The following is a 25,436-nucleotide window of genomic DNA, read 5'->3' on the forward strand; positions in this document are numbered from 1 at the left end:
CCTTGAAGACAAAAAGCTATATTAGTGCATTACGGAAAAATCAAAATTAAATGCAGAAGCAAAAAGAGCAAGAGTGGATGAATACGGAGATGTATCCCAAGTTTCAGGTGACAGACGGCCACATACATCTGCAGTGAAGGATAGGATACTGATAGCACCAGAACAATCGCGGAAGGTGCTGAACAGATCGTACCAGATTCCAGAAGTGCACAGAGAGGTATTAAAAGAGCAAACTGAACAAACGTTGAAAGATAATAAAACTGTAGAAAGCAAGAGTGCCTGAAACGCCCCATTATTGTCGGCTCTGAAAAAGTTAGACACAAGTGGCAAACAGAAGTGGAGTGACAGTGCACTACAGGCAATTAAATGATATTACAATGAAATGACAACCCTTAGCTGCTTACAGGCGTTGACATATGTCAACGGGGACAGATGAAAATGTGTGCCCCGACCGGGACTCGAACCCAGGATCTCCTGCTTACATGGCAGACGCTCTATCCATCTGAGCCACCGAGGGACACAGAGGATAGCGCGACTGCAGGGAGCTATCTCTGGCATGCTTCCCACGACACCCACATTCTCAACGTATTGTCCTGCACTACATTTGTAGTGCCCCCGCCCATTATACTCATTACTTGTGGCGCATTGCCGATTCCCGTGAGAGTTCGGGCACTTTTTGTACATCCACACAGAAGAAGAAGATGGTCAAGTGGCCACACACACACACACACACACACACACAAACACACACACACACATATATATATATATATATATATGGCTCACCGGCCACTTGACCATCTTCTTCTGTGCGGATGTACAAAAAGTGCCCGAACTCTTACGGGAATCGCCAATGCGCCGCAAATGAGTATAATGGGCGGGGGCACTACGAATGTAGTGCGGGACAATACGTTGAGAATGTGGGTGTCGCGGGAGGCGTGCCAGAGATAAGTCCCTGCAGTCGCACTATCCTCTGTGTCCTCGGTGGCTCAGATGGATAGAGCATCTGCCATGTAAGCAGGAGATCCTGGGTTCGAGTCCCGGTCGGGGCACACATTTTCATCTGTCCCCGTTGACGTATGTCAACACCTGTAAGCAGCTAACGGTTGTCATTTCATTGTAATTTCATTCTAACGAGCTGCTTGGTCACTGATGGTATCTGTTCTTTCGGACATGTCCGAAAGAACAGATACCATCTTAGTATATATATATAATTAAATGATATTACTGTATGCAATGCATTTTCTCTACCAAATATATCAAATATCTCGGACCAGCTACAGCACGCAAAGTACTTCTCGACACTCGATTTTGCGGGCAACACCGTCGAATGTTGACGGGCGAGGAGGACGGAGAAAAAAAATTGCATTCAGTTCGAACTACCAGAAATATGAGTATAAGCAAATGCTAATGGGGCTCAAAGCAGCTCCAGGATACTTTCAGCAGCTAATGAACACAATTTTGGCCAGACTGCAAGGCATAAAACATTTTGCTTATCTAGAAGATAGTGTGTACAAGGGAAGAAAGTTACAAGAGCATCATTAGAAGTTTGGGGCAATGCTCGATTGGTTGTGAGAGCATAATTTAAAGCTACAAAGTGTCAGTTCCTGAGAAAAGAAGTGATCTTCGTAGACCACTGTGTCATGGAAAAGGGAATCCTGTCAGGCACTGTGAAAGTGGGGAAGGTAAAGTTCTTCCCTCAGCCAGAACAACACAACAACTGAAGGGATTCATAGGCTTAGTCAGGTACTAAATGCTTTCATGGAACTGAAGGAGAAAATGATCCACTACTACTTCACTATCCGGACTACAGTGAGATGATAGACACGGACAATGAAGCTTTGGGAGCATTTTTGTCCCAAGGCAAGAGGATGGCGAAGACATGCACATGGATATGCATCCAGGTTGTTGAACAAGGCAGACTTAAACTTCAGTACCATGAAAAAGACTAGTATTGCATACATAAGGTATAAAAGGGCAGTATGTTGGTGGATCTGTCATACATACTCAGGTGATTCCGCACGATGGGAACTGACAGACTTTGAACATGAAATGGTAGTTGGAGCTGGACACGTGGGACATTCCATTTTGAAAATCATTAGGGAATTCAATATTCCAAGATCCACAGTGTCAAGAGTGTGCTAAGAACAGCAAATTTCTGGCATTGCCTCTCACCACGGACAATCCAGCAGCTGACAGTTTTCACTTAATGAGAAGCAGCGGTTGTGTTTCTGAAGTCATCAGTACTAACACACAAACAACACTGCATGAAATAACTGCAGAAATCGATGTGTGACATACGACGAATGTATCCATTAGGACGGTGTGGCAAAATACGAGGGGCGTTTGAAAAGTCCGTGCAAAAATAAAAACTACTTACGTGTTTGAAGTAAACCTTTTTTATTGTTCGACATAGTCTCCTTTTAGACTAATACACTTCATCCAATGCTGTTTTAATTTGTTGATCACTTCTGAATAATAGGAATTGTCTAAGTCTGCAAAATAGCTATTAGTTGCTGCAATCACTTCCTTGTTTGAATGAAATCTTTGTCCCGCCAGCCATTCCTTCACATTGGGGAACAAATAGTAGCCTGAGGGAGCCAAGTCTGGAGAATAGGTGGGGATGTGAAACGAGTTGGAACCCTAATTCCATTAATTTTGCGACCACAACTGCTGAGGTGTGTCCTAGTGTATTGTCGTGATGGAAAAGCCCTTTTTTTTCCCCCCGGTTCAATCATCGGCGTTTTTCTTGCAGCTCAGTTTTCAAACGGTCCAATAATGATGAATAATATGCACCTGTAATACTTTTACCCTTTTCCAGATAGTCAATGAAGATTATCCCTTGTGAATCCCAAAAGGCAGTCGCCATAACGTTTCCAGCCGATGGAACGATCTTCGCCTTTTTTGGTGCAGATTGTCCCTTGGTAACCCATTGTTTAGATTCTTGTTTGGTCTCAGGAGTATAGTAATGTATCCATGTTTCATCCACAGTGACAAAACAATGCTTAAAAGTCCTGCCGATTCTTTTTGAACAGCTGCAAACCATCCTTGCAACACTTCACACGATTCCGTTTTTGGTCAAGCATGAGCAATCACGGAACCCACCTTGCAGACAGCTTTGTCATGTCCAAATGTTTGTACAAAATATTATGTACCCGTTGATTCGAGATGCCCACAGGACTAATAATCTCACGCACCTCAACTCTTCTGTTATCCATCATCCATGGATTTTATCAATGGTTTCTGGAGTCCACAGGGCGTCCAGAATGTTCAGCACCACTTGTGCCCATATGGCAACTCCAAAAATTTTGAAACCACTTAAAAGCTGTTCTAATCAAAGGCGCAAAGTCACCTTTAGCCTCCTGAGGCGTTTTGCCTTTCATAACGTAATGTTTAATCACCACACTAAATTCTTTTCCCTCCTTTTTTGGCAATCACTCGACTTCCTTGATTCATACAAATGCCAAACACAAAGAAATAGACCAATATGGCTGAAACTTGGTGTGCATTCTTTCTAAAGATGCTACTAACTAAAGGTGACCTCGATACATGCCGGTGGTGCCATCTCTCGGACTTTGCACAGACTTCTCAAACGCCCCCTCGTATGATGTTAATGGACTACGGCAGCAGACAACCGATGCAATTGCGTTTGCTAACAGCACGACAAATCTGCAGTGCCTCTCCTGGGCTCTTAACCGTATCGGTTGGACCCTACGTGACTGGAAAACCGTCGCCCGGTCAGACGAGTCCGAATTTCAGTCGATAAGAGCTGACAGTAGGATTTGAGTGCGGTGCAGACCGTATGAAGCCGTGGACCCAAATTGTCAACGAGGCACTGTGCAAGCTGGTGGTGATTCCGTAATGCTGTGTTTACACGGAATGGACTGGGTCTGGTTCAAGTGAACTGATCGCTGACTGGAAATGGTTACGTTCGGCTGCTCGGACACCACTCACAGCCATTCAGTAATGGAATTTTTACGGATGACAACGGGCCACGTCACCGAGCCATGACTGTCCGCGATTGGTTTGAAGAACATTTTGAACAAATTGAATGAAAGATTCGGCTGCCCAGATCACCCCAACACGAATCCCGTCGAACATTTATGGGACGTAATCGAGAGGTCAGTTCGTGCCCAAAATTCTGCGCTGGCAACACTTTCACAATTATGGACGGCTATAGACAGTATGGCTCAGTATTTCTGGAGGGGACTTCTAATCACTTTTCAAGTTGCTGCACTACCTATGCTGGGCAAAAGGAAGTCTGACACGATATTGGGAGGTATCCTACGACTTTTGACAGATCAGTGTACACGCAATGAAGCGGTTCCGACTGCACTTGTATAGGTGAAGGTTTACAGTCGTAACACGCCGTAAACCATTAACATAGATCTTTAGTGTGACGGATTTGAGTTCGAGACTCCCGAAGTGGAGGTGGAGGTTCAAAGAGCACACTTACGAGGTAATCTACAAACTTGGCAGGTTAAATAATAATGTAGACGCTCAGAGTAGAATGAGGTCTAGAAAACAGGAACAAATAAATGAGGAACAGACAGTCTGCGAAACAGTGACGCAGGAATGGGAGAGTTCTGTAGTGAAAGCGAGTAGGGATAGAGTACTCCCGTGAGTGTGGAGCGACTGCAAGTAACCCCAGACGCAGAGGTGGAAGCAGGCAGTGAAAAGGAAATTAGTCTCCGAGGCAAGGAGAATATTTTAAGAGAAATGCACGATAATCAGTTGCGAGGACACCGAGGAATGCACAGGACTTGTAAGCGTACCGTCGCTGTGTTTCCATTTCTGGTCCTCTGTCCTTGTTTCTTGTCAGCTTTGTGTCTTCGGCTTCATCTTTATTGCCTTTTTGGCTGCCCATATTTCTTTCATCTTGCGCCTGTGATCTTGCTTGCGTTCTTCGGTCCATTTTACGCCTGTTCGTTTGTCACAGTGTATCTCGTGTAGTTTACTTTTCTTAATGATGTTCCTGAATTTTATTCTGTCTGCTGTTATGTTGAGTTGGTTCAGCTCGTTTTTTACCTCTGCCACCCATTTGTTGTTTCTAGAGGTTACCCAATCAAAGATCTGTTTGGCCAGTCTGTGTCATGGCATTCTGTATAGGTGTCCATAGAATTGTAATCTGCGTTTTCTAATCTTTTCTGTGATTGTCTCCGTATGTTTGTACAGTTCCTCTGTAGGTTTGTTGATCCATATTCCATTGTTGTTAGTTGCGCCAAATATTTTCCTAAGTATTTTCCATTCTAATTTTTCTAGTTGCCTGATACGTGTACACCCTAGGAGTAGTGTGGTCTCTGCTGCCTCGGGGAGCACCAGCGTGTCGTAGAGGCGTAATTTGGCTTTATGTGAGATAGACTTCTTGTTGTAATGATTCCTCACTACTTTGTATGCCTTGTCCAGTTTACTTTTTCTTACTTTATTTGAGTCTCTGTGATGTCCAATCATTTGTAGTGTTTCATTGAGGTATTTGAAGTTTGCCGTTTTGTAAATCATGCCGTACTTTGTGTTCAGAGATGAGAGTTTGTTTGTGCTCATAAACTGTGTCTTTTTGTAAGAGATCTGTAGTCCAGTTTTGGAAGCGATTTCGTGTAGTTTTTCAATAGCATCTTTTGTTTCTTTTATAGCTTTCGTGACAATCGCAAATCGTCTGCAAAAGCCAGGCATTTAATCTGTAGGTTTCCTAGGGTTATCCCCTGTTTTGATGTTTCCCTTTCTTTTATTACCTTATCTAACACCAGACTGAAAAGGAGAGGTGAGAGGCCATCGCCGTATCGGACACCTGTGCGAATTTCGAAGGGCTCTGATAGTCCCCCACAGAACTTTACTTTGGAGGTCATAGTGGTCAAAGTTTGCTCTATGATAGCCCGTGTTTTCTTGTCTACTTTGTATTGTGCTACAATTTTGAAGAGAGTTTTCCGGTCGATAGAGTCTTACGTCTTTTTGAAGTTGACAAAGGTAATGATCAGGTTCTGTTTGTGTTGTAAAATCATTTTCAGGTTCCAAATTTGTTCCGCACAAGACCACACTTTACAGAAGCCTGCTTGGTATTCCCCAATCAAATGTATGTGTGTATGTGTGTGTGTGTGTGTGTGTGTGTGTGTGTGTGTGTGTGTGTGTGTAAATGAATATTGGAGTTTTAACGCTTTACAGTATTTATTATATTAAACTTACAGTTATAAATGATGTGTCAAATGAAAGAGGAACTCAAACAGTTTTACCAAGAACCTTATAAATGTTCAATGCGAGCACCATTTGTCACACGGCACACATCACGTCTATAGCCGTGTTCTTCCCAAACGTTGAGAATTGTGTCTTCAGTGATTGTAGCAACAGCTGCTTCAATCCGGTTTCTTAATTCAGGTAGGTCTGCTGGTAGCGGAGGTGCGTGCACACGATCCTCGATGAAGCCGCAAAGGAAAAAAAATCACATGGTGTTAGGTCAGGTGAATGTGGAGGTCATGGAAAGCATGGCCAATCCAGCACTTGGGTATAATGAAGTTCAACCAATCTTGCGGTTTGCGGTGGAGACATTGCACGCTGCACATGCATACTGGTGCCAAACACAACTGTTTGAGTTGCTCTTTCATTAGACATACCATTTATAACTGTAAGTTTAATGTAATAAATATTATAGCATCAAAACCCCGATATTCATTTATAAACACCCTGTGTGTGTGTGTGTGTGTGTGTGTGTGTGTGTGTGTGTGTGTGTGTGTGCGTGTGTGTGTGTGTGTGTGTGTGTGTGTGACACACAAACATACACACAAAATTCAAGCTTTTGCAACCAACGGTTGCTTCATCAGGAAAGAGGGAAGGAGAGAGAAAGACGAAAGGATGTGGGTTTTAAGGGAGAGGGTAAGGAGTCATTCCAATCCCGGGAGCAGAAAGACTTACCTTAGGGGGAAAAAAGGACAGGTATACACTCGCACACACATGTGGTGTCACCACCAGACATAACACTTGCTAGGTGGTAGCCTTTAAATCGGCCGCGGTCCTTTAGTATACGTCGGACCCGCGTGTCGCCACTGTCAGTGATTGCAGACCGAGCGCCGCCACACGGCAGGTCTAGAGAGACTTCCTAGCACTCGCCCCAGTTGTACAACCGACTTTGCTAGCGATGGTTCACTGACAAAATACGCTCTCATTTGCCGAGACCATAGTTAGCATAGCCTTCAGCTACGTCATTTGCTACGACCTAGCAAGGCGCCATTACCAGTTACTATTGGTGCTGTAAAACATGTACCGTCAAGAGCGATGTTCACCAATTATGGATTAAAATTAAGTATTCCAGCAGCTACGTATGTTTTTTGTTAGTCTCATTTCCTTGACCTGTTCCAGACCTCATGCCAGCCGGCGTGAGCTAAAACGCGTGCCTTTCGGCTTCCTCTCATAGTGGGTTGGCTGTCTTGCCAATCCACAACACACACACCCATTTCCAACCGCACATACACAGACAAAAACAGACATTTATATATAAATATTAATCAAATTGACAGAACTCATGAACTCACCTTAACCAACACTGTATCAAAAGTCAAGTTCAGGGGGGAACCCTATGAGCCATTCACCATAAAAACAAGTTTAAGACAAGGAGAGTGCTTGGCACCCCTGCTGGTCAACTGTGCTTTAGAATACATAATGAGGGAATGGTACAAGACTAACTCAAATAACATCCAATTTGGAAGACCCAAAACAAAATAAGTTTAAATTGTCTAGGGTTTGCTGATGCCCTTGCTCTCTTGTCCAACAGTATTCAGGAAACCAAACAACAAGTTAACTCACTGCATGACATAGCACAGAAAACTGCTCTTGGAATATCCTTTGAAAAAACAGTCATCATGGTGACTGACCCACCACTCGTAAACAAAATTGCCATAGGAAACCAAGAAATCAAAATTGTAGATAAATTTAAATATCTAGGAGAAATCATAACATATAACCTCAATGAAAAGGCAGCATGGCATACCAGAATAAACAAACTGACTAGAGCACAATATATCACCAAGAACACCAACAACAAAAAGAGCCTGTCAATAGCAACAAAATTAAAACACTACAAAACAGTCACTCAACCAGGAATAACATATGCAAGTTAAACCATCTTCAAAACAACTAACACTGCACAAATAGAAAAAAATACTCAAAATAGAGCGAAGAATCATCAGAACGTGCATGAACAAATTGTACCAGAAACATGGATACTGGAGAGTAGCTACAAATGAAACAGCCTGCAAGGAAATAGAATCAGTAATGAGTAAAATCAGGAAGACATTTCATTTTTTGGACTTCTAATCAGAACACCAGAGAACTGGATCATCAGGAGTATAATAGAAAAATTGTGGAAAAGTAAGTAAAACATTAAATGGATTACAGAAATCAAGGAAGATATGGATGAGCCACAGATTAAATTGGAAGACCTAAGAAACTAAACTGACAAAACCAGGAAACTCACAAACAAACCAGACTGCAAACGAAAATCAACTAACAGACAATAGGAAGGGTGATTTCTGACAAAGAAAGAAGGATAAGATCTGAGAGAATGAAGAAGTACTGGGCTGACAGAAAACCGGAAAATTCTATGTATAAAGTTGGCAAGAGCGGTCCAATTAAGGCCATAAAATGTAAATAATAATAATAATAATAATATATTACCTCTTGTATTTTCCATGCATGAAGTTTCTGGTTCAATACTCAACTGCGAAATTGGGAGAACTCGGTCCTCTCCCATAGTCCTCGAACATTCTTCAGCGACACACCGAAAGTAGTGGTCAAATAAGAATTTAACTTCAGAGTTATACTGCTCGATAACCTGAAAATACATTGTCACACATAGAAGATAATTTCTAACATACTATAGATAGTGTAGGAAACAAAGTAGATCAATTATGTATCTGATGATAGATATGAAGTATTATTATTATTATTATTATTATTCGTTACAGTCAACTTTGGACTACGCTAAGCATCAGTCATTTCTTGTGCTTTTTCTTGCGTTCTTCCCAGTACTTCTTCATTTTTTCTGAGTGGGCTTCTTTACGTTCTTGCGACCAGGTTGTTCCCGTCTTCTTTGATTGCGTTCGGTCTTTGAATCCCTGTATTTTGTTGATGGCATTCCTATATTCCATTCTGTTGTAAACTGTCTCTGGTATAATGTTCATTTCTGCAATGTCTTCTTTTACTTCTTTCAGCCAGTTAATTTGTGTCTTTCTGCTTTCCATGTATTCCAGGATTTTCTTTGCCGTTCTTTCTGGTGCCATTCTTTTGACATGCCCATAGAAACTCAGTCTTCTCTTTTTAAAGGATGTTGTCAGTTTTTCAATTTTCTCGTATAACTCTTTATTGGATCGCAATTTATAATCCTGTCCATCCTTTTTAGGTCCTAAGATCTTTCTCAGTATTTTTCTCTCTTTTATTTCCAATTTCTCCAACAGACGTTTTCTGTTCAGTGGGATGCATTCAATCGCATACAAACTTTCTGGTTTTATTACCGCATTGTAGTGCCTGAGCTTGGCATTGATGGAGATCGACTTTTTATTGTATACATTTCGGCATAGCTGGTATGCCGTTTCCATCTTTATTGCTCTTTCCTGTAGTGAAACATTTGGTAACCCTGTCGGTGTAATCCATTCCCCTAGATACTTAAATTTATGAACTCTCTTAATTATTCCATATTTAGTTTGCAATGTCTGTGTTGGGTCTGTTTTGTCCTGTATCATCAGTTCTGTCCTTTCATACGATATTTGTAGACCTGTCTTCTCAGCGATCTCATGCAGCATTTCTATCTGAATCTTTGCTGTTTCGATGTCATCTGCCAATATTGCCATGTCATCAGCAAATGCCAGACATTCAATTTTTGTTTTATTTCTTCCTAACGTTATCCCATTTTTCACTCCAGCTTCTGCCATCTTCTTTCTCCATTCCCTGACCACTTTTTCAAGGACAATGTTAAACAACAGCGGGGAGAGCCCATCCCCTTGTCTAACACCTGTTCCAATTACAAACGGTTGTGACAATCTACCCAAAAACTTCACTTGCGATTTTGTTCCCGTAAGGGTTTCCTGGATTAGACTTTTGCTTTTATCATCAATCCCAAATTCTTCTAATGTGTTAATCAGAGTTGGTCTATCAATAGAATCATATGCTTTTTTGAAGTCTATGAATGTAATTACTAGATTTTTCGATGTGCGTGCGCGAAGTTGTATTATGGAGAGTAGACTGAATATCTGTTCACTGCATGATCTTCCTTTTCTAAACCCAGCCTGATATTCACCCAGTTCTTTCTCTACCTGATTTTCAATCCTGTTTTGTAGTGCCTTGGATAGGATCTTATAGGCCACTGATAACAATGAGATACCTCTGTAGTTATTTGCATTTGTCTTGGCACCCTTCTTATGTAACGGATGAATCAATGCTGTCTTCCATTCCTCCGGAATCTTCTCTGTATTCCAAATCTCTTCAAACAGCGCCTCGAAATTGTTTATTAAGTTTTCTCCTGCGTATTTCAGTAGTTCCGCGACTAACGAATCTTTACCAGATGCTTTATTGTTTTTCAATCCTTTCAAGATCTCTTTAATTTCTTCTTTATTAGGTGGTTCAGAGTCTGGTAGCTTATTCTTAGGCTTCTCAAATGTCAAGGTTTCATCAGGTCTTTTGCAGCTTAGCAGCGTTTCAAAGTAGTTCGCTAGGTGTTGGCAATTTTGTTCCACGCTGGTGATCAGATTTCCTTTTTCATCTTTGAAGCAGAGTGTCGGTGGTTTATATCTTGTTATTGTAGTTCTGAATGTTTGAAAGAAATTGCGTGTATTATTCTTAGAAAATTCATCTTGTATTTTCTGTATTTGTTGTGTGTCATATTTCCTTCGTTCACTTTTAATGATTTTCGTCGTTTCACGTCTTTGCGTTTTGAACTGCTCCCAGTCAGTTGGCCTTTTGGTTGAGTTGTATTTCTCCCAAGTTCTGGCTCTTTTCTGTAGTGCTTTCTCACAGACCTCATTCCACCAGGGATGCTTTTTCTTTTTGGTTAGTAAAATTGTTTGTTCTGCTGCGTCTCGTATTGAGGTTGCAATTTCTTCCCATTTGTGACTTTTGATTTTATCTGTCTTTTCCTTGTAGTCGTCTAAGACTTGCTGATTGAGCATTAAGTCCTGTGCTCTGTATTTGGCTATTTTTGTCTCGTCACTCTTGTGACTTCTTTCTGGTGTTAATTTCATCTTAATTTTGGTCAGATAATGGTCAGAATCGAAGTTGGCCCCTTTCACCACCTGTACATCTTGAATGTCCCTTGAATTATCATAACTTATTGCCACGTGATCAATCTGGAACTCGCCAAGTAATTTGTTCGGTGATTTCCATGTTGTTTGTTTTTTGGGATTCTTCTGGAATTTAGTTGTCATAATGTTCAATTTGAATTTCTCACAAAACTCTACTAATCTCTGGCCATTCATGTTAGTTTTAGTGTGTGCTGTAAACCTCCCTGTGCTTTTTGATAATTCGTTTCTTCCAATTTGTGCATTAAAGTCTCCTAACAGAATTGTAGTGTGTTGCTCAGGGATCTTCCCTATTGTTTCTTCCAGTTCCTCCCAAAATGTCTGCACTTTCTCTGGATTTTGTTGGTTGTCTTTATTTATTGGTGCATGGGCATTTATAAGTGTGTACTTTTTATTTTTATTTCTGAATGTTATCAATGATATTCTTGGTGATTTAGATTTAAATTCTAGTACCTTAGTAGAAAATGAGTTATGTATCACAAATGCTGTGCCATATACCCGAAGACCTTTTGTATTCTTTACTATCTGTGCTGGTTTCCCTTTATAAATCCTGTACTGGTCTGCCTGTACTGTATCCTCATCTGGGTGTCTTGTTTCTTGTATAGCCAGAACTTTTAGTTTGTGTTCATCCATTAGTTTTGTCAGTTCTTTTTGTTTACCTGTTCTCAGCATTGAGTTCACGTTCTACAAGCAAATACCAGAAACTGTGAAGCCAGAAACATAAAGCAGTAGAACAATTTTTACAATTGCAAGCTTGTTCCTCTCAGAACAGGACGGCAGCACCGAGCAAATGTATGTGATTTTAAGTTTCTGTAGCCATTTCAGTATGTCAAATTCCTTCCTTGTCTTGATTTGGTGAGATGTAAACAGCTCTCTCTTCAGATGCCACAACTGATACATTATGTACATACAGTTACTGTCATCATTGACGAAACAGCCAGTTTCACAAGTAAACTGCAGTTTCTGACATTGTAGCCATTAATATGCTTCTGCCCCTGAACATAACAACCATTCGGTGTAACTGGTGCACTTTTTAGCAAAGCATTTCAATAACCTGGCACAAGTTTTGCGATCCTGGTGCTCATTTCATTTGACAATAGATTACAAACCATCTGATTCAGAATGAATATTTCACTCTACAAAAGAGTGTGTGCTGATGTAAATCTTCCTGACAGATTTAAACTGTCTGTCAAACTGGGATTCAAACCTGGGCACTCTGCCTTTTGAATCCCAGTCTGGTACGTAGTTTTAATTTGCCAGGAAGTTTGACATCAACTTACACTTTGCTGCAGAGTGAAAAACTCATTCTGGAAACAATGCCCCAGGCTGTCGCTAATCCTCGTCTCTGCAGCATCCTTTATTCCTGGAGTGCCAGTCCCACAAGTTATGTGGGAGAATTTCTGTGAAGTTTGAAAGGTAGGAGATGAAGTACTTGCACAAGTAGAGCTGTTGGGGAGTGTCGCTAGTCACGCTTGGGTAGCTCAGTCAGTGGAGCACTTCCCCTTGAAAGGCAAAGATCCTAGGTTTGAGTCCCAGCCCAGCTCACAGTTTCAATCAACCAGCAAGTTTCAAACCATCTGAAGATTAACCGTTCCCCCCTCCGTAGCATAGCGGTACCATTTCCGCCTATCACGCAGGGGACCCGGGTTCGATTCCCGGCAGGGGACTGGGTGTTGTGTGTCCTTCATCATCATTTTCATCATCGACCCGCAAGTTGCCGAAGAGGACTTGCAATACGGACGGTGCCTCCCGGCCAACAATGCCGTACGCTCATTTCGTTTCATTTCATTAGTTGTTGTTGTGGTCTTCAGTCCTGAGACTGGTTTGATGCAGCTCCCCATGCTACCCTATCCTGTGCAAGTTTCTTCATCTCCCAGTACCTCCTGCAACCTACATCCTTCTGAATTTCATTAGAAGATTATATTTACGAGTACTGCGAGTTGATACGACCTCTCGTAAGAAGCAACTTATTTTAAATTTTGCCAGTGTTCTTAAGCTTCAACTCTTACATTTTGTGTGCGTTTATTAATTGGTCACAGTTCCGCAGCTTTATTGACTGTGTAGTGCGTAGAATCACTGTTTGCATCACGTGAGGCATCTGTTTCCGTGTTCCGAGAGTCACATGTAGTAGCTGGACCCCCAGTCGAGTGACAGCTCTCCTAACAGCACATTTGAGTACTGTCAGCTGACACAGCTTCTCATAAAAAGTGACTTCCTTTACATTTTGTCGGTACTCTTTAGCGTCAGCTGCTACATTCTGTGCATGCCTGTGTACTCATCACGCCACCTGTAGTACGGTTAGGAACTGTGACTGCTGTGTTCAGATGAGAGCCAAGTTGGTGACCCTTCACTCACAGCTTCAGGCAGTATCGGCTCAGTCAGGCAGCTCGAGGCTGCTGCCAATTGGCGTCACCGCGGGGGGCAGGACGGGGGGTCCGAGGGACATCCGGCGTGACCCGTGTGTCACCCGGTTGCCCCACTACTGTGGCCACCCTGGATACCGCCTGCACTGAGGTCGATCCCTCACCTCTGGTCGAGAGGGAGGTTGTTCCGAGGTGTGGCTGGCAGCAGATGATGTTCTGAGGAGCCGATAGGAGGGACCTGCCAGTTCACCTGACGAACAGGTTTCGGACGTGCTCTGTGGCTGACGAATCCGTGAGCCGGATGAAGTCGCTAGCCCTGTTCCGAAGCGATCCTCCCAGTCTGTAAAGTATGGGCACTCGCAGAGGGTGGGATTACTTCAGCTGCATAATGGGGCGCCATTGGGATATGGCTGTGAAAGAGGGGAAAGATCCAATGTGCATTCTGTGTTTATACCAGGAGGAATAATTCCAGATGTGAAACGGGTGCTTCCAGATGCCACGAAGACCACAGGGTGCAGCCAACTACAGGTGGTGGCCCGTGTCGGTACTAACAGTGTGTGTCGCTTTGGATCGGAAGAGATTCTCTCCGGTTTCGCGCAGCTACGTAGGTGGTGCTCACCGTCTCACCGTCTGCATTGTCATCGACAGACCCGACTGTGGTCCTTCGGTACAGGGCCGAGTGGATGGTCTGCATCACAGGCTCGGATGGTTCCAAGACTGTGTACATTGCAGATTCACTGACTTGTGCCGTAGGGTGGTCGGTTTCTGGGTTCCGCTAAACAGTCCAGAGTCCACTACACACACATACACATGTAGCGGGGGGGAGGGCACTGAGTGGTTTTATAAGTCAGATGGTCCCCGGAACATGCAGAAAAGGCTTCTGTTTCAAAGGGTGCCGGGCAAACACAGAATGTGGGTAACCGTAGGAACAATCAATATTGTTTTAACTGTCAGAGCTGTGTTGAAAAAGGAATCGGAGCTCCAAGTGCTAATAGAAAGCACTGAATCTCAAATTGTTATAGGTATGGAAAGCCGGCTAAACCCAAAAATAACTTCAGCAAAATTTTTACAAAGGGCTTAACTGTGTTCAGAATGGATAGGTTAAATGCAGTGGGTGGTGGAGAGTTTCTGGCTGTCAGTAGTAGTTTACCCTGTAGTGAAACTCAAGCAGGTAGTTCCTGTGAGTTAGTTTGACAACCAGAATAAATTAATAATTAGTTCCTTTTACTGACTCCCCCCCTCCCGTTCCCCCAACACAGATGATACAGTTGCTGAACATTTCAAAGAAAACTTGGGCATCATTTCAAATAGGTAGCCACTGATACAATCTTAGTTGGTGGTGACTGCTGCACTCTACCCTTGATATGTTGGCGAAAATGTGTTTAAAGTTAGTGGTATGTATAAAATGTCATCCGAAATCATAATCAGAAGATAATCTTGAACAACTAGTTCAGGAGCCCACCTGAAGTATAGACACTTGTGAAAACATACTTCATCTCTTACCAGCAGATAATCCTGACCAAATAAGGAGCATCGTGAGAGATACAGGGATCAGTGACCACATGGTTGTTGTAGGTTCACTGAATAGCATAACATCCAAACCCACCAAAAATAAAGACAAAATACATCTATTTAAAAAAGCAGATACAAATTCACTTGATACCTTTCTAAGAGACAGTCTCCAATCCTTCCAATCTGACTATGTAAGTGCGGAACAGATGATGTTTAAATTCAAAGAAATACTATCAATGGTAACTGAGAGGTATATAGCACATAAATTAATAAGATATGGTACTGATCCCCAGTGGTACCCCAAACATGTCAGGACACTATTGGAGAAGCGACGAAATTACACTGTGAACAAAGTCATTAAAACTCAATTCACATGATAAATGCCACAAACACAGGGAAATTACTTCGGGTGAATGTGGGAATGGAATTGCCCATCTACATATTCTGTGCGGTAGAATCATTAAACGAGAATCATGAATTAGATGCATCACGAGGTTTTACACACAGTAGTGTTGTAGGCATTCTGGAAATGGATGCTGAATGTTTGGCTCCCACTAGTGTGGATGATTTCAGCATCAATTATGTGAAACGGTTGTTAGTTGGCAATTTAGAAGTTAGGATGAGGAAAATCTTGACTGGTCAAACGCAGACCTAAACTATAAACCAGCTTCATTACATGGGAAAGTGGCACATTTAATGGGAGCAGATAGTTACTGTTACAATTTTAGCCCTTATTTATTCCTCACAGTCCATTACCGTCAATCCCCATAGTACGTACACCATAGGATACTGACTGGAGATAATCACCGGCGTACTGGAAATCATACAGGGTACCTCATCATTTACAATCAATAATGGAAGAATTTATTAGCCAGCAACTGAACAGTGGCATAATAGAACAACGTACTAGTCCCTGGGGAAAATCAGTCATTGTTGTACTAAAAAAAAATCATGTGACAGTCCAAGGAAGTTTAGATTCCATTGAGATAATTGCTACTCGAATAGTAGAACAATTACATATGCATATCAAATACCAAATATTATAGCGATACTGCACAAGTTATGACAGCATAAAAATTGTTGTCCATTATAGATCTGAAAAGTGATCACCGTAAACTGGAAGTAGTGCCAAAGGGCCAACCAAAGACTGCATTAACAGTTCCCTGTGGTCATCACCAGTGTCAGCAAATGTTACTTGATTTACAAAATGCAACAGCCACGCTTCAACAGTTGCCGTATGCACTGTCGAGGGGTTGAAGGATGTGGCAGTGCACGGTGTACCTCAATACCTCATATTATCGAGCAATGGGAAGTCCGGGATGTAATAACGACAGTAGCAGAGTAGACTGCTACTCACCCCATTGAGGAAACATTGAGTGGCAAACAGGCACAACAAACAGACTGGTCTACACTTAAGCTTTGGGCCAAAATGCCTTGTTTTGAAGTGGAAAAGATACACGCATTCACCCAAGCACAGCACACATGTACATGACCACTGGACTGTAGCTGTATTTGACGGGAACAGTAATCTGGTGTGGGAGGTCGGACTACGGAAGTGGCATGAGACAGGAAGGGTAGGAATAGCACGGTTGGGTCAGAGGATAATGTGCCGCTCGTGGCAGCGCACAGGGGAATGGTGGAGACTGGATAGGACTGCTAGGTGCAGTCGGAGGTTTTGGGGAGGGAGGGGGCGGGTGAGGGAGAGGGAGCATAAAAGGAGAGAAGTAGAGAAGGGCAAAAAGACCAGTGGGTGCACTGACTGTGTGGTGCTGGAGTGGGGGCAGCAAAGGGGATAGGTAGGTGGATGTCAGGGACTAGCAGGGGTCGAGGACAGCGGAGTTAGGAAACAGCTGGGTATATTGCAGGGAGAGTTTCCCGCTGAACAGTTCCGAATAGCTGGTTTTGGTATGAAGAATCCAGAAAGTACAAGCTGTGAAGCAGTCACTGAAGTGAAGCACATCGTGTCGGACAGCACGTTCGGCAACTGGACGGTCCAGCCGTCTCTCGGCCACTGCTCGTCAGTGGCCACTCACGTGGACAGACAGCGCGCTAGTCACACCCACACTGAAAGCGACACAGTGTTTACAGCTCAGTTCGTAGGTCACGTCGCTACTTTCACAGATAGTCCTGCCTTTTACGGAATAGGAGGTGCCTGTGACCAGAATGGAGTACTTTGTGGTGGGGGGATGTACGGGACAGGTCTCCCGTCCAGGTCTATTGCGGGGATACGAGCCACGAGGCAGCGAGGGACTGGGAGCAGGGGCGGAGTAGGAATGGACACGGATACTGTGCAGGTTCGGTCCGAGGCACAGTACTACTGTGGGAATGGTAGTGGGTACGATTTCCTCATTTCCGGGCATGACAAACAGTAATTAGAATCCTGCTGGAAAATGTGATTCTGTTGCTCCAGTCCTGAGTGGCACTGAATCACAAAAGGTGTGATACCTCGATGCCAGATGGTGGCTATGTAGGAGGTGATAGGTGACTGGAGAGACAAGACATGGGAGCTCTGTTTCTGTACCTGTACCTGTTGGGAGAGTAATTTCAGACTGGTCGGTTAATTTATTCGCTGGGGGGGCGGGGGGGGGGGGGAATAAAACAGTGAGGTCATAGTTTTCACACTCCAAGGTGGCGGGAACTAAGGGGGGTAACAACAGCACAGTTCAGTCAATGGGAAAGCAAATTGGACAAACAAACAGGCATAAGAAATGGCAGGAAGAGTAAAGAACACAAGGTGGGGTGGGGTGGGGTGGGGTGGGGTGAGGTGAGAGCAGAGGCACCCGAGAGGGGCTATGTGCAATGGGGTGCCAGCACTGCTGCCGACCCATCCCGATCTGCACGCCGTTCTATGATGGCGACACAACAGAAACAACACCAAGGAAAGAAGAGACAAGCAAAGGGGACACAAAATAGCACAAAAGACCAGACAAAACTAGGGGAAATGGGGGGGCTGGGGGTTACCCTGGCTGCTATGTGGGCAAGGCCAAGGGCCTCCCAAACCAATAACAATATCAATAACTGAGCGATTCCAATTCTGGAAGAAAATTCGGGTACTTAAATCTGAAAGGACAAACCACTTTTGTGAAAAAACTGAGGACAGACAACCATGCAAGGTTTGTCCATTAACACCCATGACAAGGAGAATGGGAGGGTCAATTTAATGCGAACGGACAAAAGGTGGGGTCAGTGCAGCAAAATATGGACCACCCTGAAGTGGGGGCCCACAACTACAAAGGGGGGGGGGGGGGGGAGAGAGGGGAGAGGACCTCATTACAGAGTAAAAACCCATGGGTCAACACATGGCTGAAACGAAGACAGCAGAGGATGGTAAATCCCTGCTAGGAGAGGCAGAAGGAAGAATGCCACATGGCAGGAACCCCTTAATCACACGAAGCTTATTAGACAGGGACGGTGGCCCCCAAAGAGTAGGCCTATGACCTGGGCGAAAAGGAATTTGATGTGAAGCTGCAAATCCCTCCCTGAAGAAGTCATGGAGAATGGTGCGCGCACCCCCCCCCCCTCCCTCGCACCCCCCTCACTCATTGAGTCCATAAACGATAAAACTCCCGTGATGGAGGACTGTTTAATACAGCAGAGTGCCTGGTAAATACACATCTATTCCACAGTATACACGCCACAAAAGCCGGCAAGAGATGGTGCTCCATGCTAATAGAAGATGTGAAGGTATATCCATGTGATCTTCAGATTTAAGAGTCAGTGGTTTAAAGAACAATAGCATGCCACAACTCCTGTAACAGTCTGTGGAAAAATAATGGAACACCATCAGAGCAATGGAGGCTTTGGACCTCAGAAGAGATCCATATAAATCTGGAGGTGAGGAACTAACCAATAGGGCACGTTGGGGGAAAACATTGTGAACAGGACAAAAAGGGAAGATGGAAATAGCAGCCAGTAAACCTATCTGAGGGCCAGCAGTGGGCACATGACATCACAAAGCCACTAAAAGAATATAATAGGAGGTGTCATCAGAGAAAGAACAAACAGCAATGGCATACAAAACCAGGAGCTGGGACTGCCGAACTGAAAGGGAAGGGATCACAACGTCAACCGGGAGACTGTCGACAGGGCTACTGCGAAAGGCATCGGTGGCCAAGCGGATAGCACAATGGTGGAACAGGTCTGAGAGGAGCAGAGTGGAAGTTTCAACTGAGCCACAAACTTGACAACCCTTGGCCAGATGAGAGAGAATTCAGGCCTGACAAAGACAGGGAAGAGCTGAACGATCCACACCCCAGGCTGTGTGGGCAAGGAAGCAAACGACAATGAGTTTAGGGAAACAGTCAATATTCAGAAGGCAGATACGGAGCAACCGAGTAAGCTCATTGTCAAAAAGAACGACCCAAGAAACGGAAATGGGGGAACTACGGTCAGACGTCGGACGTCGAGATAAGAGTTCTGGTTCAGGATGGGTCAGAGTATGGTGACAGAAATTCACCACCTTTGATTTAATGGGGGAGAACTGAAAACTGTGTGTGGGGGTCCATACGGAGCATACCCGATGGCACCCTGGAGCTGTCATTATGCTGAGGCCACCCAGTGGGCTCTAGTCCAGACACAGAAATCATCCACATACAGAGAAGGGGTAGCCAACAGAGGCCACGAGTTCATTAAGAGCAATGAGAAAAAGAAACAAACTTCATACTGAACCCTATGGAACACCATTCTCCTGTGTTTGTGAACCGAGTACAGTGCCAACCTTAACTCAGAATGATCAGTGAGACAGGAACTGGTGAATAAAAATCGAGGTGACCCCAGAGACCCACTTACAGAGTGTAATTAAGGTGTGGCGGTGTCAAGTCGTTTTATAGGTCTTACGAAGATTGAGGAAAACTGCGATAAGGTGGCGATGCCGAGAAAAGACGTGTAGAACTGCAGTTTCCGACTGAAGATCTGAGACAGTCCCTCTCGAAAGCCGGACCGGTAAGAAGATGAAAGGTCCCGAGATTCTAGGACCCGAGAGAGCCGACGAGCCACCACCTGTTGAAATAACTCGGAGGGGATGTCGGTCAGACTGACTGGCTGGCGATTATCGAAGGAAGGCGGATCCTCACTGCACTTGAGGACAGGAATCCCACTACTGCCCAGCCACTGAGAGAGGAGTTGATACTGTCGTGGAGGACCTAGGTGTCGGGGCCAGGGGCCGAGAAAAGGCCACACTAGCTCGGGGCCCCGTATGTACCGTGCACGAAATCACAAAAGTGTTGTGAGGCCCCTGGGTGCAAATTTCCATCTGCATAGGCTTCAGTAAGACTCTCGGTATATTTAGGGACTGATTGTCACTACAGATGTGATGACCACAGACAGCTAAGCTGTATGGAATGGACTTCTTAATATGGAGTAAGTAGCAGCTCTGGAAATGGAGGTATTGCTGGTGGTTAGCGGGTCTGATATGAAGAGAGGTGCTGATGTAGCCAATATTGAAGTGAAGGTCAACCTCGAGGGAGGTGGCTTGTTAGGTTAAGGAGAACCAGTTGCAGTGAATGGAGGAGACGATGTTGAGGTTCTGGAGGAATGTACACAAGATGTGCCCTCACCCTCTCTCAAATGATCAGTAAAATGCTGAGCTATTATGTCAATAGCCACCTTAATGACTGGGATCTTACCCTCAGATTTTTGGTTGTCCACATTTAGTAATGAGGAAACGGAATGGAACTTTGCTACAACATTGAACAATGTGTGGAAGCAGTTGCAAAAAGTGAACACCAAGGCCCTTGATGTCGGGAGAGAATGGGGCAGAATTGGGATAAATTACCAGAGCATCAGGCGGGTCAGTGGGTTATGCTAACAAGCCCCTACAACCCAAAGGGCAATTCAAAGAAGTTCGTCACATGGTGCTGAGTGGCTGAAATGATACCACTGAGGTCTGACTTGTTTTTCGACAAAGCAGCAGCAGAGGGGTGCCGACGGGATATCCTCACAACGCAACCTTGTTTTCAAAGAGCAGGTGTACACTGTATGTATTCTGTGTACGAATCTTAAGTGTTTGTTGCAAATCGCTACGAGCAAGGTCGACCTAGGGACGTGATGTGACTAGAGCTGCAAGATACTGATTTGCTAATTAACAGCACAGCTTGTGACATCACAGGAATGACTTTCCATCTCTCAGCTAACATAACTGGGACCACCGTCGTAAAAGTGACACAGCCTTTGCAGTATCGGTCACAAAAACCACTGAAAGTATAGCCCGGAAGCTAACCTGCAGTAACAATACCTCGGAGCCCGAACTTATCCACTCATCGGATGAGCTTATAGCCATTCCGTAAGGACACGTTACTGAGGAGCAGATGCTCCACGTGTGCTGTAATACTGTAATGATTGTCATTACGATTAGTACCTCAGTTTTTAGTAATTATGTAGGGATTCTGAATCTACTTTGTGTAACTTGGACCTATGTAAAGTGGAAAACTGTCCACTCATCTGAATTCCCAGTGCATCAGCTGCCTGTAGACCATAGGTAGCAAGAACTGGCTAAGAACTCAGCCAGCAAAATGTGTGGTTTAAGCTGAACTAGGGTAAGGAGAACCTGGTGCTGTCGATGTTTGTCAAACTATGCGATATGTTGTCAATACAGTTTCCAGAGATGTAGACATTCTACAATCTGGTAGATCAGTTCTCCCAAGAAGGGGAATCATGTCGTACCACAGCCTGTGACCGAATTACGAAGCAGTTTTGTAGCGAGGGTGACAGAAGGAATCTCAGAATCTAGGCCGAAGTGGTGTTCTTACAGGGAAGCCGTATTTAGGGTGCGCCGCCCTTAACACGAGGGCATCTGAACGGAGAAGTTACTGAACCAATACAGTACAGCTAGTGCTGTTAAACTGTCGACACGACGGCAAAGCCGGGAAAATGCTATCACGGTTGCTCGACGGTCACACCTCGTGCCTTCTACTGTTGTGACTTACAGGGCAAAATCGCTACCATTTCAGAGACAATAGTGGACCAGGCTTGCATACAGTCATCAGTTTTAGACAAGCATCAGGCAGTCACCACCAGTAGCCAGCTAGGACGGGTGATCTACGCCAGTCTACGAGTCGAGATGCTTGTGCGAGCTCCCGCAGCTCTCCGTCTCCACTAGCTGCCGGCCTGCTGTCCACGCAGCTCACTCGGAGCCTTCGACCGACGGGTCACCAGCTAGATAACTTCCATCGGCTGTTGGCCACCGACTCTGGGGTCCGTGGTTTGTGCCTTCACCGACTAGCTGCTTGTCCCTCAATGCCTGTAGGGTAAATGCTGCTCCCGTCGGCCGTATGGACACATTTCGCCGCCGTCAGCCACTGTGGGTAACACAGCTCGATTCGTACACCCTGCTGTATCTTGCGCTGAGCTGGGAACGAGCTAGCTGCCTGTGGGCTTTCAAAAAAGAAAATGAAATGAGGTGTGGTGGCCCTCAACTATGCAACCCTCTGAAATATTAAAAGTTTTGGCCGGTTTCGTTGTCTAGGGGCCGGGATACGCAGTTGCCGCATTACGAGCCAAATACTGCTGAGTCTACAGTATACAATATGAATACAAACATGAATCGAACGGTCGAAGGTTCCTATCACTTGGCAATTGTGAATTAATATAGAAATTTATAAATGAAGCAATGTAGAAATTTTGTAAGTAAATAAAATCTGCAGGTACTATCTTAATGACTTTAAATGATGAGTACGGTAGTAGAACATGGTATATTTCTGCAAACCACTTATTGGTGTCTATGGTCCAGCAGTTAAATAAAATATAAGTTGAATAACAGGGAAACAATAGATTCCTACTGCACGTAATTAGTCACGTATGACAACATAGCTCTTGTATATTCACTTCTAAACACCCTCTACGTCTTCACTGTAGAAGCCACAGAAATCTCAGGTCCATAACTCGGCACTCCGACGTATTTCTATCTGCCACGTCCACGCGCAAACCGCTCTGCACTCTCAAAAGTCTCTGCCGCAACTGTGTGTCCCTCGCGCCGTCGCGTCCGGCACTTCCCGTGTCCTGTCCCGTACTCCCTCGTCCTCTCTCCCGAACTCACTTCCATCCGGTCCCCCCATTCACGAGCGCTGTGATCGGCTAGAGCACTCGCGCCACGTCTCCGAGCCGACGCACCCACACAAACGTAATGAAGCACATTATAAATACTGGATTTACATTTAAATAACTTGAAATTAAATAAATATTCCTACAGCTGGACCATAAACACACTCTAACACTTATTATTAAATACATAAACAAATTAAATAAACATACGTCAAAGGAATAGAACATGAGGTAGGCCAATGCTTTCTAAAACACAGTAAATATTTAACCAACTTCTTCATGAATAGTGGCCGCCAACTCTGAACTTAGAATATTTCCAGGGCGCCGCAACTCGTCCGTTACAACACGTGCCGCAGCTTCCTATACTGACTGCTGCATGCCACCCTACCCAGAGGCTGAGTTAGCTCCACCATTGCCACGCTGATCGCAACACTTCACTAGCCACTACCCACTACCCACTACCCAGGGGGATGTCATATGTTGTCAATGACAGTGGCCATTGCCGAGCTAAGCATCGCTTCACCGTCCGAGTTGAGCCTGTGCTTCGAGGGCACTGGCTGCCTCCTAGTACTGTCACACGAACAAAAAGAGCATTTAACATTGCTGTTTTCGTGACAGAACGTTGGACGACGACTTGGTAATCACCGTCTATACCACTGCAACGGTGCCTAGAGTGCTGAACTACAGACTTACCTGACCACCACATAGAGGTCATCCAACCCTGATCTCGCATATGAATGCATTCCAAATGAAAGAAAAGTACAGCAACAAAAACACCACCACAATATTTAGTTTGAGCACATACTATATGCATATGTACTGTTTCTTGGGAAAAGAAAGCATCACACTTTTAGCTGTACTTTCATACCTGTGACACAGTTTCTTCATGTACTGGGGCATTGTTTTTTATTTAGGTTCCACAAATAGGACCAGCCTACTCAAGTTTTATTTCTTTGCTGTTTTGACTTCTCTTGTACATAATTATTGTTACTCTTTATATGATACAAATTCTTAAAAATTAACACAAGACAACTGTTTTTATCGCACAATGTTTAAAAAATGTCTAATATTTTGGGAGGTATCAGTGCTCATTAAAAGAAGAAATGCAAGTCCAATAAACACGAGTATGGAAATGTGTACTTTCTGTAAACTAAACAGTTGTTCACATGAGGGCTCACTGTAATGCCTATCTCTCCCTCTGTTCTCGTGCATTAGGAAGCGCACCCTCTCTGAAACTGGCCTAGCCACTGTATATGACGGCACATACTGAACATGCGATACTGTACCGTCTGTAGGTCACTGGAGACATGTGGATTATTTCCTTCCAGTGAATCAATAGTTAAATGTGTTGAGGATTGATATTTGAAGAGCAAGGAAGCATAGATGTGGGGCACCCCAGACTGATCCAATAATTCTGAAATGTCAGTGGTAGATGTTCATGCACATCACTACAAAGATCTGCCCATTTGCCACTGTGCACGGACATTCGTAATCTTTGCTGACACTGTACTTCCCACATCAAGGTAAGCAATAAATTAATGAAGAAGGCCTGATAATGATTCCAGTTTAAACTCTGAGATAGCACGTGTGATCCCATTAACCTGTCACTATGATCACCTGCCCACATGTTGATTGAGAAATGGTGCTGATAACCTCTTTCTGCAACTGCAAGGGAATTTTCATATCCCCAACACCACAGTTTTGGAACATTCATTTGCAGAACTCACAATGGTGATTGCATTGCCTTAGGGGCTGGAAACAGTGAGGCTGGTCTAATACAGCAAATATAATGAAGTACCATTCAGACAGGAAGACAACTGTAATGCATTGGTTTCAGGATTTTTGTCCATTAAATGTAACACCCACTCCTCCAAATCAGGTAGAAAGACTTTTCTGCTTTTTAGCTCATGGTATTCTAGAGAAACTTTGTCCCTAAGACACTGGAAAATTCAGCTTAACACCTTATCAGGTGATAATCTGTAATGTGGGGCACGAGCGAACAGGCTACTTCAATTTACTACACTGCGGCAGATAATCATTTGCCAATATCACTTACGGAGCAGTATATTTCCATTGCTAACATGCAGTAGCTAGAAAAAAGAAAAGAAAACGTACGCAACATTTGATTGTACGAACAGCACAGTAACAGTAAACAAAAACTGAAGCCATTTATTTAAGTAAGCAAGAAATCGTAAGACATAACCAGAGTTGTGAGTAATTTACTGCACAGTAACACTCACCAGCACAATTG

At 44.0% G+C, this 25,436-nt stretch overlaps 1 protein-coding gene and 2 non-coding genes across 4 annotated transcripts in view; 1 reads left to right on the top strand and 2 right to left on the bottom strand.

The window, feature by feature from the left end:
• LOC124553838 (probable ATP-dependent RNA helicase DDX60) overlaps positions 1-25,436 on the bottom strand; it is a 107,195-nt gene that overhangs the window by 6,098 nt on the left and 75,661 nt on the right. For both annotated transcript variants that reach the window (XM_047127827.1, XM_047127826.1), the window contains exon 7: positions 8,659-8,815. In XM_047127827.1, the coding sequence (XP_046983783.1) occupies positions 8,659-8,815 (157 nt within the window). The remainder of the gene's footprint in view (positions 1-8,658; positions 8,816-25,436) is intronic.
• On the bottom strand, positions 444-517 carry Trnat-ugu. Its single transcript has one exon. It is a non-coding gene; the product is annotated as a tRNA-Thr (tRNA).
• On the top strand, positions 979-1,052 carry Trnat-ugu. The gene has a single exon. It is a non-coding gene; the product is annotated as a tRNA-Thr (tRNA).

Source organism: Schistocerca americana, chromosome 11 (assembly GCF_021461395.2).
Source record: "Schistocerca americana isolate TAMUIC-IGC-003095 chromosome 11, iqSchAmer2.1, whole genome shotgun sequence".
Classification (NCBI taxonomy): Eukaryota; Metazoa; Arthropoda; class Insecta; order Orthoptera; family Acrididae; genus Schistocerca; species Schistocerca americana.